Genomic DNA, 12,196 nt, shown 5'->3' with positions numbered 1-12,196 from the left:
AAATCAACAACCAAGCTACATTCAATGAACCTAACAAATATCCTATTTGTTAGTAACCTAAATGTTGAATTTATGGGAACTCGCGTGACCTTAAATTCAGGAGAATACAGGTGCAAAAGCCCAGGATACTGCAATATAAAAGGAAGGCGTTCCTTCATTCAGTTGCAGGGATTTTGAGGCGTGAAGATTTTGTGTGTCCATCATACTTCACTGCTGTATTTTTGTGAGTCTTGTATTAGACGTATCTTGTAAGCCAAGCCATTATCAAGTAGATGATTGCTGTGGCATAGGGTGTTCATTGAGTTGTAAGTGTTGTGTCACTCAAAGCTTTTAAGCGTGAGTGCTGTGTATCTTGATTAAAGCTGTGAAGCACAATCAAGAGTTGTTTGAAGTGTGACTTCAACTTGTCTTTAATATTGTTTAAAGATAGTAATCACTGAGGTGATTGAGGGGGAGTGAGTAGGAACTCTGATCTTAGGTTAAGATTGAAATTGCATTGGGTAGGGATTAAGTGATAAGTTGTAAATGGGTGAGTTTAGCTTTGAATTGATACTACTAATAGTGGATTTCCTCCCTGGCTTGGTAGCCCCCAGATGTAGGTCATGTTGGACTGAACTGGGTAAACAATTGCTTGTGTTATTACTGCACTTACTGTTAAGTTCTGCATAATCCCTGTCTGTGCAGAATTGGATGTCATAACAACCCGAGTGACATCCAAAGTCTGATAACTAGAATTTCAATAATTTAAATTAAGTATGGTCGATTTTATATGCGGAAGGACTGACGTCCCCCAAGAGGGGCAAATGCCATATATACATGTCCAAAGAGCTAGGTTAAGGATAATGTATTCACACATATATCTAATAAATTTATCAGCACATAAGTAAGATTAAATCCCTATAATTTAAAAAATAAATATAGTATACTCTCTTTATTTGTGATTTACTACTTATCTGAGACATGTGTTGTCATTATAAAAAAAGGAGAATGTGGATCTATGTGTTGTGCAGGTATAACCGTCATCTTATTTTGACGATGACAACTATCAAGCAATTTAAAAGATGATAACTCTCTAAGTCAAATATGTTTTGGTGTTAATTATAGCTCTTTCAATAAAATTTGTTGACAACTGTCAAAAGGAAAGTTGATAACAATTGTCAGGTGGTTCCTAAGTCTATGATTGGGTTCAAATATCCATCCATATTGAAAGAGTCAGTCACTCATCATGTTAGACTAAAGCACAATTTAAATTAAGTGTGGTTGGTTTTATATGCGGATGGACAAATGCCATATATACATGTTCAAAGAGCTAGGTTAAGGATCATTAAATTTATCAGCACATAAGTAATATTAAATCCCTATAATTTAAAAAATAAATATATCAAATGTGCTGGTTGTGGGGTTCAAACCCACGCACACTTATGTGCAGAAGATCTTAAGTCTTCCCCCTTAACCTCTCGGGCAAACCAACTTTTTTGTTTAAATTTCACATACACATTAATCTATATAAATAAAATTTCATAGTATACATATTGGCAACTTCAAGCCCAACAATCTAGAAAAAAAACAAATTTTTAAGCAGTTCAGCTATTATAACTCCACAAATCCAAACAAAAAGAAATATCTTCTCAACAACTTGACCACCATGATGGTTACTCAAACCACTTCACTCTTAGAGGCCTCATGCTTGATGGATTGTGAACCATCATGAATTTTCCTTAAACCACTTTGTAATTGTAGGCATCATGCTTGAGGAATTATGGACCATTATGTCAAAATCTAAGCCCATTTTGATATCATTCATTTAGGCTCATTAGTGATCCATCTCTCCATGTCAAACCCAGGATCACCATATCATTTGATGCAACCGATAACGACTCACCAAGTGCTTATCATCACCAGTGGGACCATACCATATGAAGTGAACAATCTCAAGTCTTATTGGTTATAACACATCATATGTATTAAAAGAGTGAGCCACCTTCCATGTTAGACTACAACACAATTCAAATCATGTGTGGTCAGTATAATATGAAAAAGGACTAAAGTTCCCTAACAGGGACAAAGTCCATATACACATTTCTAAAGATAAATGTTAAGGATAACATATTCCCATACTACAAACCTTAAAATACCTATAGCTTCGTGTATCACAGTTAGGGTCTCTATGTTTGTATTCACTGCAAGTACAAATATATTTTCTAAACCTTAATTTTACATACTGTTCTATATTTAATCTTGCATTTTGAGTACCCCCAAATTATTAGAATTTCTTGTTTATCAAATCAAGTAATTTATCATTGTCTCCTATGATTTAACAAAATCCATGTGAAAGTGACTCATATAAATTATATTACTTGGAGGCTTTTGGTTCACCTACCAAATAGCCACCAGACAAAAAAGTCATAGAAAACAAAAACCAAATTAAGTGAAAGACGGTACTTGATTCATTTTAAGAGCGAAACGACACAAATTTGATGATCGCGAGCGACTATATTTTTTCATAGCACCTTAGAAATTCCTAACCAATGTAGAAATCCCATCCACATATTTCTTGAAAAGGAGCATTCTAAGAATACATGTTGATATACCTCATCTACCTTACATCCATGTAAATATGAGGATGAATATGAGTTAATGATATCATGATGAATCAAGTTAATCTTTGTTGGAATCCAGTTTGGAATCATCCGCCAAGCTAAAAAATGACACCTTTAATGGAACCAATTTATTTCAAAACCAAATTATAAAGAGATGGTGGATCCAAAGTCACATCTTAGGGAAGAAATATAAACACATTATTGACAAAATAATCATGATAAGGGTTAAAATGTCAAACCTGACTGTTAGATGCATTTCCCAAAAAAAAAATTACTAACAAATAAAAACAATATGTAAATAACTATTCTTTCCGTGTGACCAATTGTATTCTCTAACACCACCCACCTCTATCTTATATCCATCCTGATCAACACACATACTCACAACAGACACTTTTTTGTCCAAAGATAAGTTGTAAAGTCTTCTAAATATTGAAAAAATTAGACCTCCCTCAAGCCAAAGATCATGCCAAAATGAGGTCAACTCGCCATTACCTACCTCCGTAAAATTTTATTCATTAAACAAACTAACTTTACTTACCCTTTTCCATACCTAATAGGTTGTAAGTCCCTAAACCAAATATATGTTTTCCTACCTTCACTCAACACAAAGTCTTGCTCAACCCCATATTTTTTAAATAACACCTTAAAATGAAATTGTTCTTCATCAAACCAAGCTAACAACACTATTTTATTAAGAAGGAAAACTTAAACTTCTCCACCCTCCAAAGACCCAAACCTCCTTGATTAAATCTAAGCACACATTATCCTACGTAACTTAAGGGACCTTGTGAGCTTCCATACTACCCCTAAATAAAATATTTAAACACATATTAAATTTTAGAAATAATACATGATGGTGATTTGAGGAAAGAAAGAAAATCGATAGAGAAGACAATGATGATTACAATAAAACAAGTTAAACTCTCATGGATAAGTTAAGGTTACTCCATCATGACAACCTCATTATAATAATTTAAACCAAGAAATGATATATAGAATGCCAAATTTTGTTTCCATAAATTAGGAGTCCAAGATACTAAAATGGAACTCGACTAATTTTATAGTTAATAACCCTTAAGGGATCCATGACCCATGTCCTTGATACACTCACACGACCATAAAATTTTGTAGGAGTTACCATTAAGTCTCGACATCAACTCAAAAATAATTAAGTATCCTTCATGGATATGATGTTTGACCATCTCCTTACGGAAAGAATCAAAGTACCGTCTACAAAATTATGAACTCAAATTATGAAAGTAATTGTTCTGGATTGGGCCATGGTACAATGTGTTTGACAATTGATCAACTAGTATCAAAAGTCAATACATACCAAGATATGGACACACCCTAATAGTGTAATATAAATCACCCTAAAATTTTATAGGACCATTAGACAAGGAAATGGACACACCCTATAAAACCACCTGATCAAGGATGATTAGTATGAGGAGGATCATTAGATGACATGCCCTATGAGACTTTCTAAGCCATATATTACTATTACAAATTTTAATGAATGGATGAGAACTAGGTATACATAACACTAAGCCCTAAAACTCACACTCATGACCTCTAATGGCTTGATAGTCAGAGTATTTTCAAGTACACCCTTGCCTCCAGATTCAGCAACATAAGACAATCATCAAGGAAAGTTTTGTTGTCATCAACATAAACATCCTAATGAATTGAAGATAAAGATCCGTAAAGATCAATATCTGAAAAATTGAAAATAGGCCAACATCGATCCACATAATATGACATTAAGAGCTTGCCCTGCTAACAAAAATAAAAAAGGTGAAAGTCGGCCGCTTTGTCACAGACCCCTACCTAAATTGAATTCTTCTATTGAGATTTTGTTAAAAAGGACATACATAGATGCTAAGGTGATGCCTTCCTTGGTCCAGTATGTCCAAAAAAAAAACCTCATTTATACCATAACCTCTAGGAATTCAAATTCTAAGTATTTAAAGGATTTTTTAAAATCCTCCTTGAAAAGGATGTACTATTTCTTTAAGCCTATTTCATTTATTATTAGGAGGCCATTTAATAATTTATCTCCCTTTCAAAAATGAAATTAAATCTTTGATATAACTTTACCAATACCCCTTTTTTCATACATTTTATTATAGTTTTATATATACAACCCACTAAAGATATAGAATGAAAATCAAATAGTTTTTGTGGGCTGGAAGTTTTTGGAATCAACGCTATAAATATGAAGTTATAGTATTTTACCAATTTTCTATTTGCATGAAAATCATTTATATATCTCATGAAATCATCTCTAATGTCACCCCAACATTCCATCGGTAATTTTTTTTATCCCACCAGGACTACGTCACTTGAAATTATCACAACCCCACATTGCATTTTTAACTTATTCTTCACTAAAATGAACAATCTATGACAAGGCTTCTAGACCATTAATGAAGATTTTGAACACCAAAATTTAGATACCATTCATTGATTTTATATGAAAACCTTAACATCAAGACTTGTTATGTTTTTGTTCCTCTTTCTGTTAGCTACAGGTAAGTGGAAAAACGAGTATTTGCATCTTCGTCGTTCAATCACAAAAATAAGAAGTTTTCTGCCATTGAATGCTAGAATTTATCACAGGTAAGGAAAATAATTGAGAACACAGTCTTCCCAATCTGAAACATTACACGTTGACTATTTATTCATGGAAAAGTCGTAAAATCCAAAAAAATCTACCAAACCCTTCAATATTTTGAATGATTGTGGTCATATCTAAACTCTTAGGATGTGTTTGTTTCAAGGTTAAAAACAATATTCTTGAGAATATGACCAAGATAATTCAATATTCTCACTTTTAATTCAAATTTTTAAAAATTGATTCAAAGAATCTTTTATTTAATCATGATTCTTTTAAATATTATTCCAAGTTTTTAAAGGTGAGATAATATAACATTCTTAGGAGAATAAGTTCAATCAAATATAACTTTTCACACCCTTTCACATTTATATGTATTTTAATTTTTTATAATTTTAAATTAAACAAGTTTTACAATTATTCCTAAAAAAAAAAAAAATTTTAACCAAACACATATAAGAATATAACTTTTGAACATAATAATTGTGAGAATATCATTCTAAGAAAATATCATTATAAACCTTGAAACACAATTTAAATTAAGTGTGTTTAGTTTTATATACGGAAGGACTGACGTCAATCAAGAGGGACATATGCCATATATACATGTCCAAAGAGCTAGGTTAAGGATCATGTATTCACACATATATCTAATAAATTTATCATCACATAAGTAAGTTTAAATCCCTATAATTTGAAGAAAAAAAAATATAGTATACAATGTGGATCTATGTGTTGTGCAGGTATAAATATAGAGGGGCATATGTCATATATACATGTCCAAAGAGCTAGATTAAGGATCATGTATTCACACATATATCTAATAAATTTATCATCAAATAAGGAAGATTAAATTCCTACAATTTTAAAAATAAATATATCACAAAAGTGCTGGCTGTGGGGTTCGAACCCACGCGCACTTATGTGCAGAAGATCTTAAGTCTTCCCCCTTAACCTCTCGGGCAAACCAGCTTTTTTGTTTAAACTTTACATACACATTAATCTATTTGAATATAATATCATAGTATATATATTGACAACTTCAAGCCCTACAATCTAGAACTAAAAACAAAATTTTAAACAGTTCAATTATTATAACTCAACAAATCCAAACAAAAAGAAATATCTTCTCAACAACTTGACCACCATGATGGTTACTCACATAACTTCACTCTTAGAGGCCTCATACTTGAGGGATTGTGGATCATAATGACTTTTTCTTAAACAACTTTGTAATTATAGGCATCATGCTTGAGGGATTGTGGGCCATTATGTCAAAATCTAAGTCCATTTTGATATCATTCATTTCGGCCCATTAGTGACCCATCTCGCCATGTCAAACTCATGATCGCCACATCATTTGATGTATCCGAGAAGACTCACCAAGTCCTTATCATCACTAGTGGGACCATACCATGTGAAGTGAACAATCTCAAGTCTCTGATTGTCTATGACATGTCATATGTATTGAAATAGTGAGTCACCATCCATGTTAGACTAAAACACAATTCAAATTATATGACCTCTGATGGCTTGATAGTCAGAGTATTTTCAAGTACACCCTTACGTCCAGATTCAGCAACACAAGACGATCGTCAAGGAAAGTTTTGTCGTCATCAACATAATCATCCTAATGAATTAAAGATAAAGATCCATAAAAGATCAATATCTGATAAATTAAAAATAGGCCAACATCGATTGTTCCACGTAATATGACATTAAGACCTTGCACCGCTAACAAAAAGGACATATTAAAGTGCAAAGGTGATGTCTTCCTTGATCCATAATGTCCGCAAAATAGGAAATCTCAATTAGACCATAACCTCCAGGCATTAAAATTCTAAATATTTAAAGGGTTTTTTAAAATCCACCTTGAAAATGATGTACTATTTCTTTAAGCCTATTTCATTTGTTATTAGGAGACCATCAATAATTTGTCTCCCTTTCAAAAATGAAATTGAATCTTTGATATAACTATAAAAATACCCCAATTATCATACATTTTTATTAGAGTTTTATACATACAACCCACTAAAGATATATGACGAAAATCAAATAGTCTTCGTGGGCCGGAAGTTTTTGGAATCAATTCTATAAATATAAACTTATAGTATTTTACCAATTTTCCATTTGCATGAAAATCATTTATATATCTCATGGAATCATCTCTAAGGTCACCCCAACATTCCATCGGTAATTTTTTTTATCCCACCCGGACTAAGTCACTTGAAATTATCACAATCCCACATTGCATTTTAAACTTATTCTTCACCAAAATGAACGATCTATGACAAGGCTTCTAGACCATTAATGAAGATTTTGAACACCAAAATTTAGATACCATTAATTGATTTTTTATGAACACCTTAACATCAAGACTTGTTATGTTTTTGTTCCTCTTTCTGTTAGCTACGGGTAAGTGGGAAAACGAGTATTTGCATCTTCGTCGTTCAATCACAAAAATAAGAAGTTTTCTGCCATTGAATGCTACAGTTTACCATAGGTAAGGAAAATAATTGAGAGCATAGTCTTCCCAATCTAAAACATTGCACGCATGCCATTTAGTCATGGAAAAGTCGTAAAATCCTAAAAAACCTATCACACCCTTCAATATTTTGAATGATTATGGTCTTATCTAAACTCTTAGAATGTGTTTGTTTCAAGGTTAAGAACAATATTCTTGAGAATATGACTAAGAGAATTAAGTATTTTCAAGTTTAATTCAAATTTTTAAAAATTGATTCAAAGAATCTTTTATTTAAACATGATTTCTTTTAATATTATTCCAAGTTTTCAAGGGTGAGATAATATAACATTTTTATGAATATAAGTTCAATCAAATATAACTGTTCACACCCTCTCATGTTTATATGTATTTTAATTTTTTATAATTTTAAATTAAACAAGTTTTACAATTATTCCTAAAAGAAATAAAATTCCAACCAAACACATATAAAAATATAATTTCTGAACATAATAACTTTGAGAATATCATTCTAAGAAAATATAATTATAAACCTATCCTTAAATACAAAGGACATATGATCTAAAAGTCCTTGAATACAAAGGACATATGATCTAAAAATCCTTGAATGAAGGCTTGTTGACCACTACTGACCCACCATTACTTGTTGTCGTATAACAAAATATATCAAATTTGTTCATAGAGGAGTCATTTGAATTCAACCAAGTATATTACTTCCTCTATCTTATTTATAATTTTTTTAATTACATTGAATAATTAAATTAATGTACTTATAGATCATAGATGATGAGGGGTACTACCTTATACTCCCTAACTACCAAAATAATTTGCATATTAAAAAAATTAATAATAAAAGAGAATAATAATTTTACAAAATTATTTTTATTAATTATTGATGTATTTGAATTAACATTAATATAAAGTTAAAAAATAATAAATTAAAGAATATTAATTAATGGGTACAATAAAAAGATAAAAATAATTAAAATTACAATGAAAAACTAAAAAACAAATACTTTGGAATAAATAACTTTTTTTTAAATGCGACAACTATTATTTTGGGACGGAAAGAGTAATAGTTATTTGGATCTTTTAATTCTATACATTTTGTGCTTATTAATTAAAAAAATATTTTCATAAAAGCGTCTCATTTATTATTATTTTTTTATTATTATATTCTTATTTATTAACTTTCACTTTATTCAATAATTCTATTAACTATAATTAATAGAGGTATTCTAGTAAATAATATATTAGTTTTATCATTAAAATCAACCTATTTAATTATTTTTTTAAAAATCGTGAATGGTTAAAATTGGACTTTTTTATGAGACAAAAGAAGTATTTTTATACTTTACTTAACTACAAGTTATTGACAATGCAATTTTTTTAATGTTTCAATATTGTATCAAAATTAAATTTCTTATAACAAAAAAGAAAAAAAAATGAGTAGCTGTCAAATGAGAATAACTAGAGCAAAATGTGACCCATGACATATCATGATTCCAAACTCAATTGTATAGATTTAAAAATTTGAGTAGAAGGAGACAGCTATAAGAACAAAATACAATTCAATAATTCAATGTATCTTGCAGTACATAACAATTGACAAAAGAAAAAACAAATGGTAGAGAATGAAAGAACAACTAACAAAAACGTTCTAGTCAAATCAAAAAAATCAAGAAACTGTTTATACATGTTCTCTAATTGGAGATCCTTTCCCCCAAAAAATACACAAAGTTCTCCATTTTGTGATCGATACCAAACTCGAGAATTGAAAGAAGAAGAAAAAAACAGAAAACTATATAACTATGTTGTTCCCTGCGACCGATAACGTAGCTGCAACGAAATTTGTCTTTCCAACAGAAGCTGTCGTCTGAAATTAGCTATGAAAATCTCCGATCTCTTATCAATGTCATCATCGGAAGGAAAACTTATGGTTCTCTGAAGGCACCGCGGCGGCGACGGAGAAGCAGCGTCTTCTGAATCAGTTTCATCGGAAGAACACATGATCAAGCCAGGACGATCGTTGAAACTGAGCTGGGTTTTGGTCAAAGAAGAAGCACCTCGTAGGAGTTTTGCAGCGTTCCATGTTTGGTTCAGAATGGTTGAGCTTATGAGAAGCTTTACTTTTTGCACCGCGGCTCTTAGGCGGTGTAGTAGAGATTTGCTTGGTTTTTGATTTTGTGTGCTCATGTTGTGAAAAAGATGGAAGAGTATGCAAATGATTATTGTTGATTTGTGGTTGGTGGGTGAAGGGTTATTTATAGTATGAGTTGAGATGGAGTGTTGGAGAAGATTATTTACTCACTCAATTTAAAATGAGGAAAAATATTTTTACAAATTTATTTTATTCTGCAAAATAGTCTCACATTCAGAATAGATAATTTATATATAATATTTATTTAAAATTGAATTAAAGATAATTTATATATAATATTTATATTTTTTAATTTAACTAAGGACTTTTTTATAAAAGACACGGTTGTAAGAGTTCCCATATTTAAAGTGGATAATATTTTCTTCATTCCATAATTAGTGATCCAGTTGATCATTTTATATAGATTAAAAAAATTAATAAATGAAAGAGATAATACTATTTTTATTAAAGTATCCTTATCAATAAATGAAAATAATATTAATTAGAGGGTACAATTGAAAAAGCTGTTTTGAAAATTAAAGTGGATCATTCATTTTATAACACTCTTTATTACAAATAGGTCAATCATCCTAGTTGTAATAACCTATGTTTGAGGTCAATTGTAATATTGATACTCTCTTTATCTCATAAAAAATGTCTTATTTGAACAATTCACAGTTCTTAAGGAAATGATTGAATGTGTTAATTTTGATGATAAAATTAATATCATTTACTTGAATATTCTTATTAATTGTAGTTAAAAAAGTGGTTGAATAAATTAAAATAAATAGAGGTATGATAGTGAAAATATAATAATAAATATTGTATTGATATTATAAAAGGATAATTATTTTAAGACAAAATATCTCATTTTTTTAAGATAAATATTTTAAATAGTCAATGTATTTGATATTTGATATAGTCTATATTTAATAAATTTAAATAATAATTTTTTTCTTAATAATCGTATGTAATAAATCGAGGGATTGAGATCCCAAACATTTTTATTTATTTTGAGATTAAAGAATATTAAAATAGAGGAAATTTTGTTGATTAAAAAACTAGTCCTATAAACGTTGTGGTTAAGAAAAGTAATGTTGGAAATGGAAATTTCTTGTAGAAATGGATAACCGTGTAAGCTACATGGCCACGGTTTGAAAACGTCCAATCACTATATGATATGATCAACGTTTGACAGATTCGTATTTAGCTGCATTAAGAGTATTAAGCAAGATTAATCGAATGAAAGAAAATTGATAAGTATGGTTAGTGAGTATTTCATTCAATTAATTAATTTTTATTTATAGTCAAAGTGACGATAAACGTTAAAATTTGATAATTACAAATGTAATATTCAGTTTTATAATATTGATATTCCTTGACCCAAAAAAATGACATTCTTTAAATTAAGTTAAATTTATAAATTATTCAATTTGTTCAAATTAGTAAAAACTATAAAAAAATGTATTCATTTTTCTAAAAGTTTTTTTTTACCGAAATTGTAAATAAGTGTAGTTTAAAAAGATTTGACTAATTTTGTAAAAAAAAAAAACAAAAGAACAATTTACTAAAATAGGGTAAGGGGTATGGAATTTCATAAACTATTCTCATAAGTTATGTGGTAAAGACTCATAAATATTTAATTTATTTGATCAATTTAATTCTAGGTCAATATATTCAATTCATATTTGTCACTAGCTTCCTTCATTTATCTATTATTTAAGATGTGTGGATTTTTATTATTTTAGAATTTTTGTATCAAAATATTAAATCACACATAGTTTGAAGACTCATTTCTAAAAATAAATAAATTTAATTCAATTTAACTTTGGTCAATGTTTTTTTATACACATTCTAAATTGATAAATATGTCAAATAATACAAATTTTTAAAATTCCTATAAACCAAATAGGATGAATTTACTAAGAAATTCACATCATTCTTGCCTATAAGAGCAAAATACTTACAAATGTGATAAAGTTTACAAATATGACGAAATTGAAATGCTCAAAATACTCATGTTTTTGAGTCTGCAGCGTTGACGACGTGAAAATCATTGATTGAATATGCATTAAGTTGAAACTAATATATCAATCTGAACTGAACAAATATCGCACCAAGACGGAAAAACAAAATAATACCATAATAAGACGATGACCAATACAACGTTGCACTAAGACAACGAAATCTAAAAAAAAAGTAAAATTATATGTGAAATCACTTATTTAAATGAAAAGAAAAGGAAAAAAAACTTGATTTTGAATTAAAATTTGACTCTAAAATTACTCATCTTTAATGAATAAACAAAAAGAAAAAATTAGGGTTGAAGAAAGAAAGGAGAAGACTGTTAG

The 12,196-nt window shown here is 29.6% G+C and overlaps 1 protein-coding gene and 2 non-coding genes across 3 annotated transcripts; all 3 read right to left on the bottom strand.

Annotated features, from left to right (window-relative positions):
• Nucleotides 1–1,388: 1,388 nt before the first annotated feature.
• On the bottom strand, nucleotides 1,389–1,471 carry TRNAL-UAA (transfer RNA leucine (anticodon UAA)). The gene has a single exon. It is a non-coding gene; the product is annotated as a tRNA-Leu (tRNA).
• A 4,638-nt stretch (nucleotides 1,472–6,109) lies between these two features.
• On the bottom strand, nucleotides 6,110–6,192 carry TRNAL-UAA (transfer RNA leucine (anticodon UAA)). Its single transcript has one exon. It is a non-coding gene; the product is annotated as a tRNA-Leu (tRNA).
• Nucleotides 6,193–9,259: 3,067 nt separating this feature from the next.
• Nucleotides 9,260–9,951, bottom strand: LOC127138551 (uncharacterized). The gene has a single exon (XM_051065022.1). The coding sequence runs from the start codon at nucleotides 9,899–9,901 to the stop codon at nucleotides 9,515–9,517; it is 387 nt and encodes a 128-aa protein (XP_050920979.1). The 5' UTR covers nucleotides 9,902–9,951; the 3' UTR covers nucleotides 9,260–9,514.
• Nucleotides 9,952–12,196: the final 2,245 nt, after the last annotated feature.

The sequence above is a fragment of the Lathyrus oleraceus genome, chromosome 4 (genome assembly GCF_024323335.1).
Source record: "Lathyrus oleraceus cultivar Zhongwan6 chromosome 4, CAAS_Psat_ZW6_1.0, whole genome shotgun sequence".
Taxonomy (NCBI): domain Eukaryota; kingdom Viridiplantae; phylum Streptophyta; class Magnoliopsida; order Fabales; family Fabaceae; genus Lathyrus; species Lathyrus oleraceus.
The sequence above is the reverse complement of the archived record's forward strand: the minus strand, read 5'-3'. Positions and strand labels throughout refer to the sequence as shown.